The 21919-nt window shown below is 45.6% G+C and overlaps 2 protein-coding genes across 6 annotated transcripts in view; both read left to right on the forward strand.

Annotated features, from left to right (window-relative positions):
- The first annotated feature begins 22 nt into the window (after positions 1–22).
- twnk (twinkle mtDNA helicase) lies at positions 23–5688 on the forward strand. Its single transcript, XM_086196469.1, has 7 exons — positions 23–129; positions 334–970; positions 1383–2085; positions 2948–3188; positions 4085–4192; positions 4316–4457; positions 4731–5688. The coding sequence occupies exons 2-7, from the start codon at positions 359–361 to the stop codon at positions 5061–5063; spliced, it is 2139 nt and encodes a 712-aa protein (XP_086052595.1). The 5' UTR covers positions 23–129; positions 334–358; the 3' UTR covers positions 5064–5688.
- A 10885-nt stretch (positions 5689–16573) lies between these two features.
- The window catches only part of LOC147239931 (leucine zipper putative tumor suppressor 2 homolog), a 31227-nt gene continuing 25881 nt past the window's right edge, over positions 16574–21919 (forward strand). For all 5 annotated transcript variants that reach the window (XM_086196348.1, XM_086196353.1, XM_086196351.1 and 2 more), the window contains exon 1: positions 16574–16830. The gene's annotated coding sequence lies outside the window, so the exon portion shown is untranslated. The remainder of the gene's footprint in view (positions 16831–21919) is intronic.

Here is a 21919-nt window from a genome sequence, read left to right on the forward strand (position 1 = left end):
TGCTACGTTAAATTTACGACACGGTACTCGGTCTATGTTTCACACGGACTTATTTTGAAAAGGCACCAAAAGCCCGGGTTACGGCAGGCGGGCGCGTGGAGGAGAGCATGAGGACGGACAGGGCGGCGGGTAAATGGATTGTTATGTGTTTTTCTTGATTCGTTTCAGCGTATTCATAGATAACGCTGACACGCTCACCTCGTTGTGTCTGTTAAGATAAATTGTAACTTCTTGCTGTCTAAATGTTAGCCATTTTCTGGCAAGCCCCCCCCCCCCCCCCATATTTGTCGTCTTGTTTAGACGTCTCCTGATATTGAACGGCTTGTGTTGCAGGTTGAATGTGTGGAACAGGTAACTAATGTGGAGGAGGTTGCTGCTGAGGGGCACCGCCTGGCTCCCTCGGGTGGTGGTCCCGAGTTATGTTCTCCAACGACATTTGTCTTCCTTCCCTCGGAGACTTGTCCCTCCGGGGCTCCATCAGAGGCCCCCTTGGGGGGCTGGTTACTTCCTGGTACACGGTGGGACGAGGGCGTATAAAAAGGATGAGAAGTTCACCGTGGAGTTCCCTGCGAGTCCCCTCGCTGTCACTGACATCAAACATTACCTGCGTTCCAAAGACATTCCTTTCCACGATGGCTTCAGCTGCCTGCACGCTCCAAGTATCTTCATCAAAACCTCCGCCAGGAAAGACAGATTATCCCTCTTCATCGACAAAATTACCGGACAGTTCCTGTGTATGGAGACCCAGGTGGAAGGGAGCTGGGAGGACCTCCAGGATTGCCTGGAGGTTATGCAAAAGGAGGGGCAGGACTTTCTAAGCCCCGATGTGCTTTTGGGATACCCAGAGAGTGCAGAGGAGCAGGAGGAGAGGGAGCATGGCCTGAGGGAGGTTCAGAGCATCTGGTCCAGCTCCGTTCCCTTCTCTGACCTCAGCGATGCCGAGGCTCAGCTGATCAAAACTATGTTCCAGGTATCGGTGCCGTCGAGTTGGTGTAGAGACAGAAGTGTTATTGTTCCCATCCGTTTGTATTTGTGCTTCCTATCCAGGTTTTATTTAAGCTCCAGATCGTATCGTACATTAACGGTTGTCCAGTGATTAAATGAAGTGTAAAACAGGGTTTTACAATATCAAGACAAGGTTGAAACAACCATGAAAAAACCTGGAAAACAACACAGAATTGGACAAGATCCATTTTCTGGGCCTGTTGAGGTTTTGGGGAAAATAAAAAGCTGGAAGTTTTGTAAAAGTCATGGAAATTTTTCTTTACAATGTGAAGACAAAATATGAGTTAAGAAAATAATCTGTGTTCGGTACTTCTTAAGTGTATGTCACATACTCATTTCCACGGAGGATGAAAATATTTATCAATCATTTGTTTCAGATCACCAAGGTCTCCAATGCCACGCTCAGGAAGTTTGGTGTGAGAGTCTTCAGGCCCACCAAGAGTCTGGTCTTCCCCTGGTTCGGCGGACCCGACTCCTCGTTGAAGGGGTTGAAGCTCCTCTCAGCTCAAAGCACAAACTTTGAGAAAGTTCTTTATAATGAAGCTATAGTTCCAAGGTCCACCTCCTACTACAACCTGTTTGGTCTCCCTCTGGTGAGTCGCCTGGACTCTGAGCTGGTTCTGACCGGTTCTGAGTTGGACACGCTGGCTGTGAGCCAGGCCACAGGACTCCCTAGTGTTGCTCTTCCCCGGGGAGTCAGCTGCCTCCCGCCCACCTTGCTGCCCTACCTGGAGCAGTTTAAACGGGTGACGCTGTGGCTGGGAGGCGACATCCGCTCCTGGGAGGCATCCAAGATCTTTGCGCGTAAGCTGGGACTGCGACGTTGCTCGCTGGTACGGCCCGGAGACTACAGGCCCAGTCCCAGCGAGGGTCTGGCCCAGGGGAAGAACTTAAGTATTATCATCAAAGCCTCCATCCCGGCAGCCCACAAGTCCATCATGTCCTTCAAGCAACTCCGAGAGGACGTGTACGGGGAGCTGGTGAACACCGAGCAGGTGGCTGGGGTGAAGTGGGTCAGGTTTCCAGAACTGAACAGGATCCTGAAGGGTCATCGCAAAGGGGAGCTGACTGTCTTCACAGGTGAAAGCACTGATTTCACTCATGAAACAACATTGTTTTCAGTTTCTAATGTTTATAGACGGAGTCGGCCTCAAATACCGTCTAACTCTGATAGCGTGTCAGGAATTATTGTTCAGACATGCGACGCACAGTTTTACTGTTTAATCTGCACCACTGAGCTGAGAGAGAGTCCTGTCTCTCACAACATGATTCCTGAGAGAGCTGAGATGAACGTGACCATTCAGGACGGTCATGCTCTGGATCATCAGACGTGGTTTTTCTGGACCTCAGCAGATATCCTCATATACATCAAAATTGTGTTTTAACTGCTGTGGGGAAGAATGAAAAGAAAAAAACAGCCAAGGAAATGCTAACTTCCTTAGCGTCCAGCTGGTGGGTAGCAATAACTTCGATTAATCTGATTGCTGTGTCATTCATGCTCTTGAGGGATCATTTAGTTTGGTCGAGGTAACGGTGATTAATGGTGGTCAGTTTTCGCCAAGGTGACATTTTTGAATGTTTTTTTTCCTGAATGACGAAGCAGAAATTCAGCTTAGCGTCAGCCATCGAAATGAACTTGAAAACATCCACAGACAGGAAGCTGGGATCTGATGCTTTTTTAACATTTTCCTCTTCAAGAAAACACGCGTACGATTACTTGATCAGCAGGAGAGTTGGTCATTAATCGGCTTATTATTTTAGCTCTAGAAAAGAATGACGTCACAGTTACAGGTGGTTGAAATCTGTCCGTCAGCTGTTGTGGGCCGCAGCTCCTGGTCAGTTGTGTACCGTGGCCCCAGGGCCCGTGAGTGTAGTGGAGGCCGTCCGAGTCACTGGGAACACTCAGACATCTCAGACTGCGTTTTTGTTTGTTTTTTTCCAGGTCCTACCGGAAGCGGGAAGACGACCTTCATCAGCGAGATGGCGCTGGATCTCTGCACGCAGGGTGTCAACACGCTCTGGGGAAGCTTTGAGATCAACAATGTCCGTCTGGCTAAAATCATGCTGACGCAGTTTGCCATGCAGAGGCTTGAGACCAACCTGGAGCAGTATGACTTCTGGGCGGACAAGTTTGAAGAACTCCCGCTCTACTTCATGACGTTCCACGGGCAGCAGAATGTCAAGTCAGTACACCCGTTGTTCAGCTGGATTCCCTCCTTGAATTTATCCTGCTGGCTGATTTTAAAGCGATACTTCATCCAAAAAAGTGTAATTTGCCTTTCAAGACCTCCTTCTTTTTTTTTTTCCTCTCAGACATTTTTAGTTTGAAGCTAATAGACGGCAAAACTGTTCAAAATGTCCGTTTACGAACTCTCAAAGCGCCGTCTGTTCCAACACTGAGTTGTCTTCATCCAGCTGTAATCTCAGGAATCCACAAACGCTTTGGAGTCAAGCCAGAAACGAAATCTTCTCTGGTTTGAGATCAGCTGCACGCACCGTGCTCGTTCTCCATCAGCTTCAAGGCTGAACGTGTCACCAAGAAGCCAGACTGAGTCACTGACAGGCAGAATAAGGTTTTTGGGTGAAGTATCCTTTTAAACAAGAAGGCATTTTTACATCATAGTTCATTTCCAAAATATCACTTACTTAAAATATGGACCAATGGCCAACACGTTCAGGTTTGCGACCACTGCTCTCGAGTTGAGTCGTTCTGACCCGGACATTATGACATCATTTGGGCGGCATGGCTCAGGGGTAGAGTGGTCGTCTAGCAACCAAAGGGTCGCTGGTTCGATCCTCGACCCCGGTGACCATGTCGAAGTGTCCTTGAGCAAGATACTGAACCCATAATTGCTCCTGATGAGTAGGTTGGCACCTTGCATGGCAGCCTCCACTATCAGTGTGTGAGTGTGTGTGTGAACGGGTGAATGAGACGACGCTGTAAAGCGCTTTGAGTGCCGCTAAGGTAGAAAAGCGCTGTATAAAATTGAGTCCATTTACCATTTCCTAATTGATGTCAGTTAAATCCTTGAAGTGTTTTGCGAGTTGGTGCCCAGTCTGACCCCTCTGACCTCTCCAGGATCGTGCTGGACACAATGCTGCATGCTGTCTACCTGTATGACATCAACCACGTCATCATTGACAACCTGCAGTTCATGATGGGACAAGAGAGCCTGCAAGTGGACAAGTGAGTGGGCTTTGAGTCAATACCTTCATTCATAATCATGAAGGGTGTCAAGTGCTTGTCGGTGGGTTTTGGTACCAGCCTACATTTTTGGATCCAATAATTAAACTTGCGCGCGCCATCCAGGTTTGCGGTCCAGGACCACATTATCGGTTCATTCCGGAAGTTCGCCACCAACGCCAGCTGCCACGTCACTCTGATCATTCACCCCAGGAAAGAGGAGGATGACCGCGAGCTGCAGACGGCGTCCATATTTGGGTCAGCAAAGGTGAGCCGTGATCGGGGCCGTGTGTGCCTGTGAACCTCTGACAGACGTGCTCCCTGCAGTTCATTCGTCTGTTTAGCGGGACCACGTAGTTCTTGCACAGCTGATTGAAACCAACACTTGCTGCTGATGCAATGAAGTTTTTCCTCTTTGAGATGTGAAAAGAGGTTTTTCATAAAGTATCACAACTGATTTTGTTTTCTGAAATGAATGCTCAGTCTGGGGTGTTGTCTTAGTACTGAGGACTTTCAGTAACCGAGACCTCCATCCTTTCAGGCCAGCCAGGAAGCAGACAATGTCCTCATTCTGCAGGAGAAGAAACTGGTCACCTGTCCCGGCCGCAGGAGCCTGCAGGTGACCAAGAACCGCTTCGATGGAGATGTGGGCATCTTCCCTCTGGACTTCATCAAGTCCTCGCTTACTTTCTCGGCCCCCATTAAGGGAAGAGTCAAGCTGAAGAAGGTCGCCGACAAGCCAGAGAACGAGGGGGTTGCGACCGACGAGGAGGGGGAGGTGAAGAAGGACCCCGTGAAGGGTGGGAAGACGGAGAAATCAGGACAAGCCAAAAAGTTATCAAAGACGGCGAAGAATCCCGCCGCAGTAAAATAAACTGTTAGGCCAATGTTGGTATCACGCATTTCAGTTAACCGCTGCTCAGTTTGACTGTGTTCACACTCGGAGTCAGAAAAAAGGTTGAGAACCAGCACTGACGTGGTTATTTGAAGTCAAAACTTTACATTTGTACGTGAGAGAGTATTTTCGTGTATTAGGAGTATTACTGCTACTGACATTGAAAGCGCACTGAAGCTTCATCTCATGGAAAAATGAATGGAGCCTCTTTTCTATGAAGTACTACTGTATGTCAAGAGTTTTAATAAAACACTGCCTTAGCTGTAATTCAATTTTAGAATAAAAATACTGTGATGAGGAAGTTTTCCTCATGTTCTGTTTTTGTCTCCTAAACTTTATGATGTAAGTACTTAAACATTTGATCTCTACGGACCTTTTGTACAATAATAATGCATTGACAAATTAAAAAAAAAAAAAAAAAAAGCATGCATGACTCATGCAGTTGTGCTGTTTGTGGTTTTATTTTTGTGGCCAGCAGGGGGCAGTGTGTGCTCAACCCATATTATGTACACTTCATGACTGACGTGAAATCTTTAATTGGCTCAATAAAGACTAATTTAGTCCTTTAAACTAGAACAAAATTGCTTGAATTGATGAAGCATTGAGTCCTGTATGTTAATATGTTTGATAAGTTTATAATATTCAAGGATGATGACGTATTAGCTGGATTTTTTTAGGTAAAGCTGCATCTTAAAGTTATTTCATGTCCTCATGCGTTTTGGGGTTGTACGGAGGCCATGAAGTGCACGCCAATAAATATGACAACGTGCAAATCAAATAAAAGAACTTTTCCTGCATGTTAAGTCAAAATGCTTCTTACAAAGTGATGACCAAACTCTTTGGTAGCAGGTTCTGTTGCGATCTCTGCTTTGCGGTTGCGTTTTCTGTTTTACCTTTGAAATTTCACATTTATTGTGGGGTTTTTTTTCCCCTTTGATTTGATTCCCCATCTCTTTTTTTTTTAAGGATGGCTTCTATTTTTTCTGTAAGTGATCTCTCAGCAGTTTTCGCACGGGCTGCCCGTTGCGATGCTGTAGGTCCCTGCCAGGCGCCTGAAGGCCTGAAGCGTTGTGTTTTATCAAAGTGCAAAGTACTGCGAAGCTAAATACATTTCACATTCACGACAAGCGAAAGCTTCTTGCAGGAATATGAAGGCTCCTGCTTGCTTTCTGTCAGGGCCTTGAATGTTTTTTGACCTTGGCATCCATCCTGAGTACATTTACCCTGCAAGTTGCACTCATTTGCACCTTGGGAGTGCCGTTAAGAGACTCTAAAAGCCGGCACATCATGTGATACCCACATCAGTGTATTTTTGGTTGATGAAATACTGCCTCCATCATCGTACGCGAGGGTTTACAGGTCGCAGAGCTGGAGCCTGTCTGTCTGCCTGCCTCTGGGCTCTTTCCTCAGGCGTTAGACTCATCATGGCATGTGGACCCCTTAGATGCTCCGGTGAAATTGTTAAATATTGTTCTAAACTGTGGGAATCATTCCTGCTTAGGTTTGATAAATAAAACATCAGAGCCGATGAGACGGCGGGAGGAGGGGAGTTCGCTTCTCCTCTCATGGTGTCTTTCTTTTGCCAAGCCGATCCTTTCACGACTTATCTTTCCCGTGAATGTTTTACTGCTGTGTAAGTAAACATGGCTCCATAATGACTCCAGGCTGTGCTGGAAGAGTTCGGGTGTCCTCTGGACTGTGTGGGTGAGGGATTCGGCTGCTGGGGCCTCTGAATCGGGCTCTTTGTGTTTGAGGATGCCGGCGCTGCTGTCTCCTGCCAGACGCGCAAAATATCACAAAATAAATGCGTTTAATTCAAGCAGAAGGTATGGAAGGTCATTTCTGCCAGTAAAAGACAGGAAAAAATAGTCCTGTGCTAAATCCTAATTTTGGCATGAAAAATCCAAATTAAAGGGATACAATGTCAAGATTATGAGATAAAAGATCCTAACTTTAAGTTTTTAAAAGATCAGAATTATTACATAAAAATCAATAAAGTTGAAAAAAAATTAATTATAAGGTTAAAAAGACACGATCATTACGGTACAATTGTTAAATAATTAAAAAATAATGAGATTTCGAACAAAAAAATTAAGAGATCAAACAGCGGAAGTCAGTAAACACAAACTGACATAAGAGGTCATGACTGAAAATTTTAAAAAAATGACGAGATTGAAAGAATCATGATTAAAGAATCAAATGACAGTAAGAAAAAGTGAAGGATGGGCTAAAACTTCCCTGCGTTCGCTGCTGTGTCCTCTCACGGGGTGAGCAGGCGCCGAGGATGCGATGTGTGACTCCGTGTGATATTTTCAGAATAAAGGGCTGGAAGTCCAGTTTGTTTTGAGTGACCTGCGCCAATCACAGCTTTTGCACGCCGATTCAAATCGCTGCCATCTGGAAAGGAGAGCAGATGAAACAAACCCCAGTGAGCTCTTAATCACGCAGGGAACAAACAGCGCAGAAGAATTCCGCTTCATCCAGAATCCGGTGGGGATACAAGAGGGGACGTGAGGGGAGCGGAGCCCTCAAAATTGTTTCAGCTGCTGAGTAAAACTGCCTCTTTGACCTGAAATCCTACGAGAACATCGTGACGGTAATGAAAAGTATTAGAGGTACAATTACTCTGAGCAAGACAAACAAGAGTAAACCGGCCGCTCCCTGCAGTGCTGGTGATGGGATGCATGGATACATCGCATGCATGCATGGCTCTCCGCCTCATTAGCCGGCCTTCATTAGGGAAACTATTTGACTTGTCTGGAGGTAATTTCAGGTCCGTCATCAGTCAGCTGGGGGCTCTGGGGCGACTAAAGACTTTACCAAAGGCCTAATAAGGGATTTTACCCATGATTGTTCCCTCCTGGACGCGTTGACATCATTGACAAGGTGCATTTGTTTTCCTGCCAAGATAAGGAGTTCATTTTTATGTCCATCAAACGGGAAGCTCTAGCAACCAGCTCTCACAGAGACATGTGAAATGGCCGTGACCTCCAAACGCTGCATCACCTCTTTTTAACAGATTATTTGCTTTAAAACAGCTTCTGGTAAGAATTAGGACCAAAAAAAAAAAAAAAGCATTTGTGCAAGATTAGCGACTGGGATCTTTGGCCAGGAACAGCGAGTTCCCGTTGTCGTGCTGTAGCTGTTTGTCTCTCAGCTTTATGCTGAGATGAGCCTCCCGCCTTGATATGTAATGGACACTCACTTTCCTGTTTAGCTCCCAGTAGAGGATGAGTCAACAGATCAAACCACGTCTTCAAAGCGTGTTGCAGCACTGAAAATGTGGGGCAACAAACTTATTTGTGCTGGAGTTTATGTTATTTTATGTAACTGTGCAGTCCAGTGGAGCAAAAGTTCCATGCACATTGCTGTCGTCTTCTTTGGCGAACAGTGAGGCCGTACAGCTTTGATCATATGATGGAATCCTGAGGCAGAGGAGCAAGAGGAAGAAGGAAGAACCCAATGTTAGCGCTCATTTTTCACCCGGCTTTTGTTAAAAAAAAGAAAACAGGATTAAATGAGCAGTGTTTTTTTTTTTTTTGTTTGTTTGTTTTTACCCGAACTGACATGAGAATAGAAAGTGTGACAGAACACGCTGGGGGAACCTTGAGAGTATGTTTGTGTCACAGCACGGTTTCTCCTTTTGAGGACGGCGTGGTCCCTTTTCTAACCAGTACTTCTACCACCTTTCTTCCAAACCAATTCATGTGAAATATTCCGAACTTACTTGACTGCAAGTGCATGCTGTGTTTCTGTGCGTTTGCAGCTTGCAGTTTCAGACTCAGTTGACTGGAGATGCCCCGTCATCCTCTGTGTCCGGAAACTGGGGGGTAGGGTACTCTGCCTCACGGGCTCAAACACACACGTGAGGTGAAGTACGTGAGGCACGTTTGACCCACATTTCCCAGTAGTACGCCTGCTGCTGTGCATATTTATATCCACATCCTCCCCTCTGTGCACCTTGGCCGAGGGAGAGCTCGTGTGTCAGCCCTTTATTAAAGGAGAGGGAGATTCTATATTTTTGTAATTCTAACAAATCCCATGAAGAACCCGAATAAAAATATTCTGTTTCTGAGAAGCCAAAGTGTTGCAAGTTTTACCCTAAAACATCTGTGCTTTACAGCTCCATTGCTGTTAAAAACCCCGTAATGGAACGACGTCGTTGGAGTGAGTGACGCGTTCCTTTATTTCTTTAAATCCCAGACGTGCCGTCCTGTTTGGTAACAGATGAAAGCAGTCACTAAAGAATTTTTATTCTTGTTTGAGTAACTTTTGCACACACAAAAAAAAAAAAAATGCACTATCCAACTACTTTGCAAAACTTACCTACAGCACCTGCATGATTCCCAAACTTTGGCACATGTTCTCCCGGGGGTGCGCACAGTTACACCAGAGGATGCGCCAAAAAGATCAGTAGTATCTGCTCGGAATCCTCCATAAAAGAACAATCCGGTTTATGTTCTTCCAACCTGCATCCTGCAGATCAGAGGCAAAGAGGGGCCCTGTGTGGGTGCTCTGCAGATGCTCCCCCAGTAGGGCCCATGACATTTCCTCCAGGGTCAATAAAAAGCAGGCGCTTTTAGCACCTAATTTGTTGTTTAACTTGCTCAAATTTGGTTAAATGGTTGAAATGATGGGTGATGCAGTGGTCAGCACTGTCGCCTCCCAGCAAGAAGGTTCTGGATTGGAGCCCCGGCTGGAGCACGGGGTCTTTCTGGGTGAGTCTCCATGTTCTCCCTGTTCCTGCGTGGTTCTCTCTGGTACTCCAGCTTCCTCCACAGTCCAAAGACATCAAGAGGGACCAGGTTAATCCAGACTCTAAATTGACCGTAGGTGTGACTGTGAGAGCCAATGGTTGTCTGTCTCTATGTGTTGGCCCAGCCATGGACTGGTGACCTGTCCAGGGGCAAGGCTGCTGAGATAGGCTCCTCCCCCTCCCACCACCCTCAGCAGAATAAGCAGTAGAAAATGGTGGGACCTAATTGTCAGAATGAGCCACGCTGGGGGTCTCCAGTTCCAGGATCAATGTTTGCATAGCCACTGGTTAGCAGAGCTAGCCTAGCCACTGGTAGCGCCAGCTCCATCTGAGGAAGCAGATAAATGATAATCATTTGCTTTGACCTTCACGGACCTCCACTCACTGATACGTTCATTGTTCAAACACTCAGCGAAGGAGTTTCTGTGCTCCAGACTTCCAGGACCCCTATCTTGATTTGTCCTTTCATTCGTCTCTCGTATGTTCAGCAAGTCAATTGTTTGCCCAAGCAGAGAAAAGTTTGCATGAGTGCATTTGACTTTCGCAAAACATACATTAATATTTACAGTAGGAAAAAAAAAATTACAGTAGGACATAGTCATAATCACTTAAAGTGTTAATAGTTTTGGGAACGTATGAACCTGAGTCAGTTTCCTAAATCATTACATGAAGGAACAAAAGATGTTGCCAAGACTTTTGGATCAAATCCTTTTTACAGTGTAAAATCTGTTAAACAAGGACAAATAATAGACAAATAAAAGTAGGGGAGAGCTGTAATGCCAAGATCTGATCTTTTCCTGTTAAGGAAATGAGAGTTTTGATGAACAGCAGCTGTTGTGGAGCGAGACAATGCCGCTCCATCAGAACTGTCCAGTCAGCTGAACGGACCATATGGTTTTTATGTTTCTGCTCATCAAGGACGAGTTGATTATGGATTATATTCCATATGGCTCGTAGTAACAAAGCAATCAGTAACTCTCCACACATCTGGCTCCTCTCGTTGCTGTCAGTCACTCGGCTCCGTGTAGACGGTTAATTTTCTGCTGCGTTTTGCCATCGTTTGTCACTGCAGGCTGAAGCTGCGAGGCAACTTCAAGTCTCCATCAGCCTTCACGTCTTCGCCCTTGCGTTCACTTGGATTCTCAGCGTGTTTTAAAACAGCAATGTCTTTTCTTTTTTTTTCCATTCCATTTGTTGGTTTTTACAGTTGACAGGACGTCTCTTTGAACAACGACTGTGTTTGATGCCTCGCTGAGACTCTCCGTACTAAACATCGGGGGAACTCAGCCTCCTGAGGTTTGGGGTTTCTGAAGGCCAGGTAGTTGCTCAAACACCCGATCAAACTGATGGCCCTCAAGCTCTGTCAAGGACATGCCTTTCAGCAAATTACGCTCACCCCCTTCGTCCTCTGCAGTGAAACAAACCAGAGACATTGCAAATAACTGTGAACAGAGAGAGCAGCACTCTGGCTGGCTGGATGAATGCTGTCCTAATAAAAGAGTGTGTTTGTTTTAAACTGATGACAACATTTCACTTCAAATGCAACAAGTTTGAAGGAGTTTTCTGCGGTGACAGCATCTGGGCCGTCTGACAGAACAGAACAGATTATGCAGGCACACAGCCTCTGCATGCTGCGGTCTCAACCTGCCGGCCCGCCCCGAAGACTTCAACACCTTTCCTCCTGCCCAAAGAAACAGCTGATATCAAGGGGAAGAGGTTTAATCATGTTCCCTCACAGGTCAAATGACTGCAGTAGACACAGGTATTTATCAGCTTAGCTCCGGCACTGATGGGAATACCAAACCCATGTGGGTGTGATCGCTTGCAGCTGCCTTCCAATCTCAGACCCACAGACGACGAGCGGTCAGGGCTCCGGGGTCAGAACCAGGCGTGGAGGAATCGAAGCTCGTCACCTGCGTCACCAACACTTTGTCATCTCAGCCACAGATTCCACCCGTCTATGTTCAAATTGCAGAAATTGATAAACAGACCACAGAAACCTCGGTGCCTCCACGCTGCTTTGACTTTAGCCAACAGAGAGTTTACGAGCCCAGGATCCTACGCTGCCGTGCAACTCTGAATCCTCGTCTTCTGGCAGTTTGAACGAGATCAATCAGCTTTATTAGTGGGTGGGTTGTAAAATAAAAACCATCCTGCGTTGACGTGAGTAGGGGGAAAGGATATTTGTTCCACCAACTTTTCGCAGTAAAACCAGGAAGATTGTCCTCACTCTCCCAAAGCGAATCCTCCAGGGACTGACCTGTAAGTCCGGCACTGATAGAGGCGACTACTCTGACAGATAATCTGCTTAACTGACCATGCTTATGCTGATAATGCTTCAATTAACTGCTGCGCCGGGAGGCGACTGGCTCTGGTTTGCTGCGCTCAGGCTTTCATGAGGCAGACGGTCAGTGTGTGCCCACAGTCTGAGGAGATTAGGAGAGAGGGGCTTCTTTTCAAGGTGCCCATGCAAACGGCTAATTTGAGATTGAAAGGGCATTTTCTTTGGCCGGGTTCTGGAGTAGGCCTGTTTGGCTGGGCAAAGCTGTCTCATCTCCCCTCTTCTGTCCTTCCCGCTCTCAGAGTGAATGAATAGAGTGTCTGGTGTGAGGTGTTGGAGCCCCGCCAGGAGCCTCACTTATCCCTGATGTAGGACTCATTCTGACACTTAAGAATGAGGCCCTGCACTCATTAAAAGCAGAGACGGCTGCTTCCCAATGCCTCATTTAACAGTTTCCAAGTCTGTTCCCTGCAGCTCAGACTCCACTTTCTTGACCACAACCCTAACATCCATCTTCTGTCACTGTAATTATGCTCTTACTCTCACCCAACCTGCCCTCTTGTTTAACCTCTATAATTTTTCCAGCAGACGCCTGAACTGCTAAGTAAGATGGTGCACCCTCTCCAGTCCCCTCGGGGCTCTTGAAAAGCCTTCACGGCTTTCGTGCCAGGTCCGATTAAACCCCTCAGCACTCTCTAAGGCCAGATCTTGGTGTTACATAAACCTCAGGCACGCCGGTGTCTCCCAAAAATCTGTCGTGTTGAAAAGGCGCAGCACGGCCAGTGGAGCACACTGAGACGGCAGGTGTTTACAGTGCAGCTCAGAGGCCGGGGGTGGACGGGCGTCTGCAGGCCTGTTGCTAATGCTACATGACAGACAAGATTTCAAGACCCGAGCGCGTGGTATCCTCTGAATGGTGACTGAGAGGGATCTGATGGGTGTTACAAAAAGTGATGACCTGCAAGAATCCAAGATGGTGGGGAGCTCAACAGTGTGCCGCAGTGACCTAGTTTTCTGGGGCATGATAGAAGTTAGCATTGGCGTTGGTTCCTTCGAACAAAAGCCGCTGGGATTTTTTTTTTTTTTTTTTTTACACCGGATGTACTGAAAATAAACTCAGTGTGTTGCCAAAGCATATAATACTTTTTCATGAATTCAAGACATCTAACTGTGAGAATGTAAAAAGCTCATTTTGACATTTAGGTGACGTATCAGTTGAACTCAATACAAAAATAGAAGTAGAAAATGTTCATCATGTAAATCAGGCGCAAATTCCCCCAAAGTGAATACCAGGGAATCTTGTTATCGTGCTCCTGGGAGCACCTGTGTTTCCTGGACTCCTTTAACATTCCAGATATTCAGTGCTGCAGTTTCACATTCAGGAAATGGACTCTCACATTACTTTGTAGCAATCAAGGGGCCGTTTCTGAGTGAAATGAGTTGCAGCATCATTTACCAATTACTTGTCACCAATTATCTCCATCCGGGATGTTTATGAATAAAATGAGCTCAGCGTGGACGCAGAGGGGAGGTTATAATCAGCCAACAAAGTCTAATTGCCCATGGGCCGGCTGCTTTGGGCAATGATAGGCATCTCGGGCATGCACACTCTGCTCCGGCCAGGAGCCGAGAACACAATGTCCCCATGCTCAAGTGGCGAGCTGCAGACGCTTGATTTGGGGAGTCATTATCAACAGACACGCTGCATTCAACCCACACACAATTATCAATTATTGTAATGACTCTTCTCAAATTCTCCCGTGGCCAGATAAGTACAGGACAATTATCTCGCATCCCCATCGGCCTTAATTGCCGGAGCCCAGTTCGGCACGTCGAAAATGATGGAAAACTTCGGCGATGTGCTGCCTGCACATAAAGTAAATAAACAGACCTCAGCGAACACGCAGGAGCGCGTGTGATTGTGTTGGAAGGAGGTATGCTAATTCAGTTAGCTGCCTCCCAACAGGCAGGAAGTGGGTGTGTCAGAGAAGGCATGCGTTTAAAATGCTATTCCATGCTTTTACTTTGTGCTGCAAATCACAAGCTTTTACTGAATCACAGCAACGGCACAGAAAGTCAGAAGTATTTCCTAAGCTTCGTAAGAGGGGACACAAAAGTTATTTTTTGTAAAGTGGCAGTCATTATTGCTTGTTTGTTTGTTCGTTTTCTATCAAAAAGACCCAGAGCATCGTAACATTTGGGATCCTGCCAGGTCTGGCCCGGTGGATTCGTCTAATTTCTAGCCAAACCAGTAATACCGCGTCGTGGTTGCTTCTTGGATGTGTTCCTACCACAGCGGCCTCGGGGAAATTTCCTGGAGGCGTTCCAGAGATATCGCGCTCTGTGAGGGGACAGCGACCTTTGACCTACAAATTCTTGTGAGTTCATCCTTGAGTCCCGCTGGACATTTGTGGCAAATTTGAGAAAACTTCCTCAAAGGGGTTGGTGAGCTGTCGTGTTAAATAGAACAGGAGAGCTTTCACGTAATTGTGAGGTGACGTTGACCTTTGACCTTTTACTACCAAAATCTTAGCCCTGGGTCCCTGTGGAAATCTGAATTTGAAGCAGCTCCTTCGAGTCAGACGGATATAATGAGCGTGATGGGTTGTTGCAGTGGAGGCTTGTGCCATGTGGAGTGAATGCATAGTTTTACGTTTAAAAATAGACGCCGTCTACAATCCACTCGACACGTGAAAAATCGAGCCCAGTTTAAATCGGCGGGCCTCCCTGCGGGACCGTGCTTTATTTTAGCCTCGCTTCATTTCTGGGGAGCAGAAGAAGAGCTTGTCTGGGAGGGCTGAGGTCAGTCAGGTATGACCTCTTTTTACAGATTTAGAATACAGAGCAAAGAACGGGTTGTGCTGGAACAGGCTGAACCCTGGGTAATCTGTCATCATCATCATCATCATCATCATCATCATCATCATCATCATCGTAGACTTTAGGTATCTGTCACTCTTTTACAACAGAACCACGGTGGTTCAAGCTCTTTGTTGGACTTCATTCCCAAGTGTCTCCCTCAGGCTCCTGTAGGAACGAGCCTTGGTGTTGCTCAGTCTCACTGGGTTGTTTCTGTCCCTGAAATATTCCTGTTGGATGTCGGAGGACCTGAATAGTTTTTCTGGATTTTGAAAAACTGAATGTGCGATTATCAAAGACCTCCGTGGGTGCCGTCGGTGTCCGGGCTTTTGGAGAGGTTGTGAGGAGAAAAACAGATGTGTCCCACTGCTATTGTTTTTAGTGTTTCTGTGTGTGTGTGTGTGTGTGTGTGTGTGTGTGTGTGTGTGTGTGTGTGTGTGTGCTGGCAAGAGAGAAAGGAGAGAGAGAGAGCAGTTCAGGTGTGTAGGATATGACAAATACAATACACAACCGGAAAACAGCAAGCTGGTATCCAAAATAAAAGCATGGTATTGAGTGTTGCACGGAAATCAAGCGTTTAATTTAATGTATTTCCTTTTGTGTGCGTTAAAAATTGAGAAAATGTTATGATTTGTACGTCTCTTCCACGTTTTCTTTTGGCGTCATTGCATTATGACTCTGAGTTGTTATCGTGTAAGGTCATTTTAACACCTCAACTGATTTTTCATTCAGTTCACACATTTTTTGAGTGCATATTTCCAAAAAAGAATTGTGATTTCTGTTCATGTTTCTGTATATGTTTTATTTTCATGTAAGATAATCTTTAGTGATCCTTCAGTGGAAATTCACATGTTACAAAAAGGAGGAGTCAAGAAAAGGACATAAATGAAGGAGCGCTGAGTACAACAAGTATAATCAGAATGTAATGAAACAGACTCAGAATAAACAATATAAAACGTAAGCTGCATTTAGTTTTTATTTACCTGAAGATTGTACTTTTATTGTATAGAATATATGATATACTACTTACTCTTCTTTATTGGTTTTCATCGGATTTGCAGATACTGTGGTAAAATGTAAATCCAGGGCCGGCCCGAGGCATAAGCCAACTAAGTGGCTGCTCAATCGAGTGTTTTTTTTAAAGTTATTAAATATCTTAAAGAAGTGAAAACATAATTTAATGAATGAATGAATAATTCATTACAAGAAAATTCTGATTTCATGATCAATATACATGCCATCGTTTGGGTCAGGACTCATGCGCATCAACTCAACACCTCGTCGCCAGGACACTGCAAGCTCAAGATTCGTTTGGAAGAGATGGTAATCTAATGTTCAGCAAAGGAAGTATCCCTCTGGTGCCCAGAAGAAAAAGAAGAAAAGGACAGAGGATGAGAAAAAAAGATAAGGATAAATGTGTGTGTGTGTGTGTGTGGGGGGGGGGGGGAGACAAATTCTGCTTAGGGCCCTCTAAACTAAGACTCAGGCACTGTCTAACGCTCAGTAATTTTAACTAGGTTATCTTATTTTGAAAGGGTCAACCGGATGTAGCCAAGATCCCTCTCGCTAGCTTGACTCGGTTGTGTTAAACATTAGCAGTCGGACTCGTTCGGTTCCCCTCACAACAACAAACGCGCTTTCCGCGGCGGGAAGACAATCAGGACTCTGAGAGGAAGACGTCGACATGTTCTGTTAACAACGAACGCGTTAGAAAAGTGACGTCTTTGCGGTTAAAAGGAGTTTAGACGACAAAAAATCCCCAACAACAACAAAAAAAGCCATCCAGATTTACTCAGCAGACTTTCCAGAAGACAGCAGTTGTCCCCGGACTGTCCACTTCATCGTCCGTGGTAGGTTTTTACTGTCCTTTTACTGAACTGTAGCAAATTAAATTTTAGTGAAGGAGTGAGCTTAACACTGATATTCGCCGACAGGTGCACTTGTGTCTGTTTTTACTCGAAGGCAGTGTGTTAAACTGTGTCCCTCCTCAGGTGCGAGTGTTAATTATGTACACGGAGCTGGCGTCATTAAATCCCCCCCGGGAAGTAGCCTCTTCACGCAGGTGTATATACTGTAAATTACCAGCTTTCCAAATGCGTGTCTTGTTTTGTCTGTAACTGAAGTCTTCCGGACATTCCGGGTTGAGTGGGACTTTACCCGGTGATTTGCATCCAGACAGATTTCCTGCTCACTGAGAACCACATGTCCTTATCGTGGACCTTCGGCGGGTTCCCCTCCGCCACCCTCCTCTTCTGAACACATCTTGTCTTATCAGGGATTTTAAAAGCTCCGCAAATACAAGCTTCTATAATTCCGCCTCCAATGCAGGTTGAGGTTCCTGTGGACTGTGACACGGACTTGATGTGTGAGTTTGATCGGTCCTCAGAAAAGTTGTTGTTTCTGATGATTTTGCTCATTGCGAAGTTGTTTTAAACACTTGTTTTTTTTTTCTGTTGGCCGTTTAGAAGGAGAGCATTTCAAGCATGGTTTCGGATTTGAAATCTAGGTCTGCTCACGGTCTAGGTCTGTTCACGGTCTAGGTCTGCTCACGGTCTAGGTCTGCTCACGGTCTAGGTCTGTTCACGGTCTAGGTCTGCTCACGGTCTAGGTCTGCTCACGGTCTAGGTCTGTTCACGGTGTAGGTCTGTTCATGATCTAGGTCTGTTCGTGGTCTAGGTCTGCTCGTGGTCTAGGTCTGCTCGTGGTCTAGGTCTGCTCATGATCTAGGTCTGTTCGTGGTCTAAGGTCTGTTCGTGGTCTAGGTCTGTTCATGGTCTAGGTCTGCTCATGATCTAGGTCTGTTCATGGTCTAAGGTCTGTTCATTGTCTAGGTCTGCTCATGATCTAGGTCTGTTCGTGGTCTAAGGTCTGCTCATGATGTAGGTCTGTTCATGGTCTAAGGTCTGCTCGTGGTCTAGGTATGTTCATGGCGTAAGGCTTGCTCGTGGTCTAGGTCTGCTCGTGGTCTAGGTCTGCTCGTGGTCTAGGTCTGCTCGTGGTTTAGGTCTGCTCGTGGTTTAGGTCTGCGCGTGGTTTAGGTCTGCGCGTGGTCTAGGTCTGCTCCTGGTCTAGGTCTGCGCGTGGTTTAGGTCTGCTCGTGGTTTAGGTCTGCGCATGGTCTAGGTCTGCTCGTGGTCTAGGTCTGCTCCTGGTCTTGGTCTGGTCGTGGTCTAGGTCTGCTCTGCCCCTACCAAAACATAGCACAGGTATGAACCAGGACTCACTTGTCTTTAAAGGTGCTCGAGCGTCCAATAATTTATGATGATGTCATCTTCATGAACTGTTGGTAGAAGTTGTCTCCATTTGTGAATTGTAAGCAAACTTTAGAAGTTTGTCCCCATCAACTGTCTCTTACCCAGCACAATGCTCATCTTCATCAGAAGATGGCACTATAGGCAATATGCACATATCTGAGACTGAGTAGAAGTAGAGGATGTGGTGGTCATCAACAGACGTCTAAAATTTTTTTTTTTTTTTAAATGATGAACGACTGAAGGATAGAGTCCTAAAACCAGGAAGCGGGTTAGCGTGGTGGAACGCCTGGTTCTCTTGTCTCGGTTTCAGTGGGGTTTTAAATGCGTCTTCATGTGAATGCGTGAAATGTCTGTCGGCGACGCGTGCCACAAACCTCTGGGAAACGCCAGTAAACGCCACGCTCGTGAATTCCTTCATGTCTCCGTGTCTGAGAAGCGGTGGTTGCTATCAAGTAGATGAGAGGTTGCTGCGGACGTCAAAAAAGCAGGAAATTGCGAAGCTTAGTTGCGGCGTGGAAGCGGCGCGTCACTTGCGGATGGCGCCGTGTTTGCGTCTTCCTAAGAACATTGCAAACACACGCGTTCCCTTCCCAAGAACACGTGTTCCCTTCCTTAGAACACTGCAAACACACGTGTTACCTTCCTTAGAACACTGCGAACACACGTTCTCTTCCTAAGAACACTGCAAACACACACCTTCCCTTCCTTAGAACACTGCGAACACACGTTCTCTTCCTAAGAACACTGCAAACACACACGTTACCTTCCTAAGAACACTGCAAACACACACGTTACCTTCCTAAGAACACTGCAAACACACACCTTCCCTTCCTTAGAACACTGCAAACACACACCTTCCCTTCCTTAGAACACTGCAAACACACACGTTACCTTCCTAAGAACACTGCAAACACACACCTTACCTTCCTAAGAACATGGCAAACACACACCTAACCTTCCTTAGAACACTGCAAACACACACGTTACCTTCCTAAGAACACTGCAAACACACACCTTCCCTTCCTTAGAACACTGCAAACACACACCTTCCCTTCCTTAGAACACTGCAAACACACACGTTACCTTCCTAAGAACACTGCAAACACACACCTTCCCTTCCTTAGAACACTGCAAACACACACCTTCCCTTCCTTAGAACACTGCAAACACACACGTTACCTTCCTTAGAACACTGCAAACACACACGTTACCTTCCTAAGAACACTGCAAACACACATGTTACCTTCCTAAGAACACTGCAAACACACACGTTACCTTCCTAAGAACACTGCAAACACACACGTTACCTTCCTAAGAACACTGCAAACACACACGTTCCCTTCCTTAGAACACTGCAAACACACACGTTACCTTCCTAAGAACACTGCAAACACACACCTTACCTTCCTAAGAACATGGCAAACACACTTTACCACTAAAAACACGTGAATTCTAAAAATGAGCAGCACCCCCCCCATGCATCTAATGGCTCAGCACAGGCGTTTATCAGTATTATTACGTTGCCATGGTTACGCAGTCTCCCCCAGGGGACAGGAAACAAAAACATAATTCTTTGTTTAGCCCAGAAAGCGGCGCGTCCGTATACGAGGGATTTATGGCGCGTATGTGTGCAGCAGCAGCAGCTCTGTGGTGTGTTTATACCAACAATTCCCAGGAGTGCTCATCTAAGTAATGAAGCTAAAAAAAAGAGAAAAAAAAGTTCTATTTTTAAATGCAGTTGCTGCTCCATCAAGAGCAAGATAATCACATGACAAAGAAGAACAAACAAACTTAGCAGCACCTCCCAGTTCCTCAGAGTGACGCATTCAAACACCGTCACGCTAAACAGATGGACGGGGGGGGCTCACCTCAGCACGTTAGCAAAGAACAGACCGTGGCGCCCTGAGGGAGAGCGCTGTTGCCGTTTATTTACTGTGGTCATTCCTCAAGTACCCCTCTAAACGCTAACGAGGAGGACCGCTTTGTCAGCGCGCCGAGGTGTTGGATTTCTCCCCAGATTACATTTTAATTTAGAAGTGGCTGTAGAATTTATCCTCCCATGTAACACGCCTGCGCACAGGTTATGGATTTCACAAAATTTTAATTGGAAAAAAGCTAAGTTCTGAAACTATGAAAATTTTTTAATTTAATTTAAAAATTTTTTTTTTTTTTTACAGTGCTGCTAGTTACAATAAAAGTGAGGAAATGGAGTTTTGGTCTCACTGACACATGTTTAAACAATTTGCCGAGACATCAACTGACTTTCAGGGTGTTTTCAGTAATTTGAAATCCTTTATTCCTTTTTTTGTTTTGGGCGTTTTTTTATTTTTGTCTGTCTATTCAGGAGACAAAATCACTTCCTGTGACGCTGTTTTTTGCCTTCAGAATAAAAGAACTACTGCATTATTTTGGTTTGGTTATGCCAGATCTCACTTTTATAGTTTTTATTCTGAATTATTCTGATAGAAAACAATGACTGGACAAGGATCAACAAGCTTGGACCTGATTTACTTTTGGATAAAGGGGTTCATGTTTTCAATTGCCGTGTCATGTCAATATGTGCCTCAGACCGTGAAGGGATGTGTCGCTTACGTTTCTGCTTTAAGTCTGACATTTATTGATGTTTTTTTTACTTTGGTGAAAGACCTGGAAAGTTGGTTAAGATCAGTAACAAGTAGCTATGATGTGGCAAAAACCGCACGCAGTCAGGTCCTCGCTCTGGTTTTACTCAAACTGTTCAGCAGAAAGGAAGTGAAGGAGTTAAACGTCACTCAAAATATCGATTTTGAGCTTCAGAGTCAGCCTGCAACTCTTACTGCAGTTGTGTTTTCCTGTAGAATGATGTGCTACTCCAGACATGATGTGGGTGCACAGTATCTGTGTGTGTGTGTGTGTGTGTGTGTGTGTGGCACCTCGCTGTGCTGATTGTGGTTGTGCTTCCTAATTATCTTTATCTTAGAACGCACCTTGTCTGTGCTGTTCAGGTTTTAGGGACTTGGAGTGTGTGTGTGTGTGTGTGTGTGTGTGTGTGTGTGTGTGTGTGTGTGTGTTGGTCAACAATAATATGTCATGTTTTCTGTAAGTCAATAAGTCTGTGAGTCTTGTGTTAAGCCATTTCAAACAGAGGGTGAAGTCCCTCCAGTCTTAGTATTCAGCTCGCCAGTCATTGCCTTGAAGAAGAAACATAAACAGAGAAACTTAAGAAGACGAGACAACAATGGCAGCACAGTCTGAGGAACCTCGCTGTCAGGCAACATGAGCGCTCTGTTGTATTTTTAGTAGTCCTGTGGGCCCATCATGTCATGAAGTGCTGATTTAGTGTTTTGTGGGTTTGTGAATGTTGTGTCCCATTGTGATGATTCCTCTGTTGCTGAGTATAAATTGTAATTAGGGATGTTGCACAGTCAGTTTCCCAGACTGAAACTGTCTAAAGTCATGACTCCAACTTGGCTTTCAATCAGACTTCCAAGTTGCATGAAAACACAGAAGTCAGTCTGACATCGTATTAAGTTGACATTTTAGAAGATAATGGGTCTGAGGGGCCAATTACCATATCCATCCTAGGCGTATTTTAACTTGTAGAAAAGTACTGCACAAAGGAGGTATCATCCCATCAGGCACTGGAGCAAGAACATATTTCAGGACAGATGGTGCCAAGAATTCATTTCTCTCCAGTTCTCGTGTC

Source organism: Aulostomus chinensis, chromosome 23 (genome assembly GCF_037954235.1).
Source record: "Aulostomus chinensis isolate RoL2024-O1b breed Wild chromosome 23, RoL_Achi_v1.0, whole genome shotgun sequence".
NCBI lineage: Eukaryota > Metazoa > Chordata > Actinopteri > Syngnathiformes > Aulostomidae > Aulostomus > Aulostomus chinensis.